General features: G+C 49.3%; 1 protein-coding gene across 1 annotated transcript in view; it reads right to left on the reverse strand.

Annotated features, from left to right (window-relative positions):
• Positions 1 to 4,617, reverse strand: part of DOCK3 (dedicator of cytokinesis 3) — a 99,500-nt gene that overhangs the window by 86,031 nt on the left and 8,852 nt on the right. Inside the window, exon 3 of the mRNA XM_018572194.1 lies at positions 3,464 to 3,560. Within this exon, the coding sequence (XP_018427696.1) occupies positions 3,464 to 3,560 (97 nt within the window). The remainder of the gene's footprint in view (positions 1 to 3,463; positions 3,561 to 4,617) is intronic.

Consider the following 4,617-nt stretch of genomic DNA (forward strand, 5'->3'; position numbering starts at 1 on the left):
CAACTTCCTCTAAATAACAAATAACTTTTTTTTTTAAACAAATAACATCTAAAAAGTTTAATAAGAATCTCACCAAAATCACTCGGCTCGTCGTCATCAATTACTGCCAAATAATTCTCGCTGTCACTAATCTCTCTGCTACAATTTGTCACTTTAACATCAGCCAGCGTTACAATACGGAAAGGAAAGTTGTAATGCCAAAAAAAAAAAAAAATTAAATTACAGAATTAAGAAAAGAGCACCTCTGGGAATCACTAGTTGCCCTGATGAAGGGGCCCTGCGTGGCCCCAAAACGTTGGCTATGTCATGTTTGTTACATTTCGCTTCAATAAATAAGCACGAGGATTAAATGCTTCTCCTGGAGTTCTGGCAATCATCTTCTACAAGGGGGAATCCTTCCTGATAGGGGTGCACCGTATTTTGGTACCGAGTACGAGTACCAATATTTTTTTTTTCCGGTACTCACCGATACCAAATACCGATACCGGAAGTCCCACTCCCAGTCGCCACCCGGCTTCCCGATTTACAAGAAAGCCGTCCCATGCTTCTAGTCACTAGGTGACGAGAAAGCATGGAGCCGGCTTGCTGGCAAATCATGGAAGCTGATTGGCCGGGAGATCGGCTCCATGCTCCCTCATCATGAGATGACGAGGGAGCATGAAGCCGGCTTCCCGACCAATCAGGAAGCCTGGCAGCGTGTAATGACGCGCTACCCGGTTTCCTGATACAGGAAGTATCGGGCTAGGCATCAGAGCATCCGGTGCATCCCTACTCCCCGAATCGCCTTCTGATACACAAAGTACTTCAAGACACCGACCAATCTCTGGCCGAGTATGTGATCATGTGACTACCATGGAAAATGGTCACCGGCACTCCAAGTTTCCTTCAAAACGAAATACTTTTATTCATCCTAGTCGGGGGGGGGGGGGGGGGTATGGCTGAATGGCGGCCGGTGTCACTGACAGGAAGCGTCCTGATTGACTGATGGGAGATTTGGCGTTCAGTTTGCGCGGCGAGGGGACGGCGCGTCAGTGTAGACTTCACACCAGAACAGACAGTGACTGAGGGCCGCAGCGGAGGGTTTAAAGGCTCCAAATCGTTGTTATTGTTTCCTGAAAGCCGATATCAGCGGCAGAGTCTTGTGCCGCGCCGTCCATCGATCAATGCAGAAAGATCGCAGTTTAATGATCCCCCTGATTAAGTTATTAAAGATGTAAATGTTTCCGGGTCCATTATATCCCTTCTCCATACATACAGCATTGTACGAAACCCGAGGGGGGAGGGGTCTTATGGAAGCCGAAAACTTTCATCTTTAATAGTTATCCAATAAAAGGGATCAAAGTCCCAAAGCCAGAATGTCACCGTTCCGTCCATTGTACATACATTGTAACATGTTCATATCATCATCATAGTTTCACTTTTTCTTTTGTGATGTCATCGGTCTCTAATGAATGGATAGGCTGCACTCTCAGTGATGTCACCGGTCTCTAGTGAAGGGATAGGCTGCATTCTCAGTGATGTCACTGGTCTCTAGTGAATGGATAGGCGGCATTCCCAGATGTTGTCACCGTCTCTAGTGAAGGGATAGGCTGCATTCTCAGTGATGTCACTGGTCTCTAGTGAATGGATAGGCGGCATTCCCAGATGTTGTCACCGTCTCTAGTGAAGGGATAGGCTGCATTCTCAGTGATGTCACTGGTCTCTAGTGAATGGATAGGCGGCATTCCCAGATGTTGTCACCGTCTCTAGTGAAGGGATAGGCTGCATTCTCAGTGATGTCACTGGTCTCTAGTGAATGGATAGGCGGCATTCCCAGATGTTGTCACCGTCTCTAGTGAAGGGATAGGCTGCATTCTCAGTGATGTCACTGGTCTCTAGTGAATGGATAGGCGGCATTCCCAGATGTTGTCACCGTCTCTAGTGAAGGGATAGGCTGCATTCTCAGTGATGTCACTGGTCTCTAGTGAATGGATAGGCGGCATTCCCAGATGTTGTCACCGTCTCTAGTGAAGGGATAGGCTGCATTCTCAGTGATGTCACTGGTCTCTAGTGAATGGATAGGCGGCATTCCCAGATGTTGTCACCGTCTCTAGTGAAGGGATAGGCTGCATTCTCAGTGATGTCACTGGTCTCTAGTGAATGGATAGGCGGCATTCCCAGATGTTGTCACCGTCTCTAGTGAAGGGATAGGCTGCATTCTCAGTGATGTCACTGGTCTCTAGTGAATGGATAGGCGGCATTCCCAGATGTTGTCACCGTCTCTAGTGAAGGGATAGGCTGCATTCTCAGTGATGTCACTGGTCTCTAGTGAATGGATAGGCGGCATTCCCAGATGTTGTCACCGTCTCTAGTGAAGGGATAGGCTGCATTCTCAGTGATGTCACTGGTCTCTAGTGAATGGATAGGCGGCATTCCCAGATGTTGTCACCGTCTCTAGTGAAGGGATAGGCTGCATTCTCAGTGATGTCACTGGTCTCTAGTGAATGGATAGGCGGCATTCCCAGATGTTGTCACCGTCTCTAGTGAAGGGATAGGCTGCATTCTCAGTGATGTCACTGGTCTCTAGTGAATGGATAGGCGGCATTCCCAGATGTTGTCACCGTCTCTAGTGAAGGGATAGGCTGCATTCTCAGTGATGTCACTGGTCTCTAGTGAATGGATAGGCGGCATTCCCAGATGTTGTCACCGTCTCTAGTGAAGGGATAGGCTGCATTCTCAGTGATGTCACTGGTCTCTAGTGAATGGATAGGCGGCATTCCCAGATGTTGTCACCGTCTCTAGTGAAGGGATAGGCTGCATTCTCAGTGATGTCACCGGTCTCTAGTGAATGGATAGGCGGCATTCCCAGATGTTGTCACCGTCTCTAGTGAAGGGATAGGCTGCATTCTCAGTGATGTCACCGGTCTCTAGTGAATGGATAGGTTGCATTCTCAGTGATGTCACCGCTCTCTAGTGAATGGATAGGCTGCATTTCAGTGATGTCACCGCTCTCTAGTGAATATAAAAGCTGGATGACAATACATTGCGCTCTGCCTGTGCTTTGTATACTCTGTAATGTCTCTAATGGGCTTATTCAATAGAGAAGTGCACATGACAATGGTTGTTTGGGAAGGTCAGTAACCCTCCTAATCACATTTAATCTCCATCAAGCCGGAATGCTGTCAGATGATTTGTTTGGCTCCTCCGTGCTGTGTACATTATCCTCCCTCATTGCTGGTCTGTCTATACATTGCAGCTGGGTGTCTATACACTCGAAGTCTCCGACTTTCTGCAGTACAGTGTGTGGGTTTGCAGTGAACAGAACATGCGTTACTACAGCAACAGCTGCTGGGTTTAAAGTGCCCGGAAAACAATGCGGCCCTCACGCCTGGGATGTGATCGGTATACAGATAGATGGCTGATAGCGTCATGGGAACAGCTGTCCGCGGCGGGCCCCGTGCAATGGCCGGGGTGGCTCACTTACCACATAGAGCTGCTTCCATAGTGAGGCCCATTCTTGCAGCGTAGACGTCACCTCTGTGACCAGGGGGTCTTCCACCGGAACCACCGTCTCATACTGCCTGCAGGGAGAGAGAGGAAGAGTAACATCAGGCCGCCAGGAAGCCAACCGATCACCCACTGCGACAGGCTGAGCGTCGTGAGTCACCCGCAGCAGGGGACAGGCTCGTCCTATGTCACCTAACGTGTCTGTAGCAGCATCCACCGGACTAATTACACGGCATAGCCGAGCAAAACCACAAAAAATGATGATATGCCATAGCCCAGAGCAACCAATGGAGGTGCAGATTACTCACAGCCCTCATCCATCCTCGCTTCCATTCAAATCCCTCCGGTAACCCGCCACCCCCCCTCCCCCCCTCAATACAGAGATCTGTACATGAAAAGCTCCAAATATCTGCAAGAATGTATCAATCTTAAAGGGAAACTTCATTAAAAAGCAAACTTTGATGTCGTTAGATACTAAAAGGATACATTTCATTGGCTTTATACATTTGACAGTACCCCACAGTAGTTTGTGTCTCTGCCCCTCCCACAATGGTGAGATTTCCCCCAGTAGTTTGTGTCTCTGCCCCTCCCACAATGGTGAGATTTCCCCCCAGTAGTTTGTGTCTCTGCCCCTCCCACAATGGTGAGATTTCCTCCAGTAGTTTGTGTCTCTGCCCCTCCCACAATGGTGAGATTCCCCCCAGTAGTTTGCGTCTCTGCCCCTCCCACAATGGGGAGATTCCCCCCAGTAGTTTGTGTCTCTGCCCCTCCCACAATGGTGAGATTCCCCCCAGTAGTTTGTGTCTCTGCCCCTCCCACAATGGTGAGATTTCCCCCCAGTAGTTTGTGTCGTGACGCCGTCCTCCTTTGCGATAATTGCGGGTTGGGAAGGTTTCGGCGTTACTTTCAGGAGAGAGAAGGGGGGAACGTGGACGCTCCGCGGAATACCAAACTTGTGATGACATCGAGGGGCTGATTACGGCCGTAAAACCCGATCAAAGATGCGAAACCATCTTCCCTGTCAGAGGGATTCTAACAAGACGCACATGAGCCGAGGAGGCCGCGCACCCTACGCAGAGCCTAATGGAAGGGAAAATTTTGCAATGGGGGGAAATTCTGAGATGGGGGGTT

Source organism: Nanorana parkeri, unplaced genomic scaffold (assembly GCF_000935625.1).
Source record: "Nanorana parkeri isolate BGI_ZX_2015 unplaced genomic scaffold, ASM93562v1 scaffold1966, whole genome shotgun sequence".
In the NCBI taxonomy this organism is placed as follows: Eukaryota; Metazoa; Chordata; class Amphibia; order Anura; family Dicroglossidae; genus Nanorana; species Nanorana parkeri.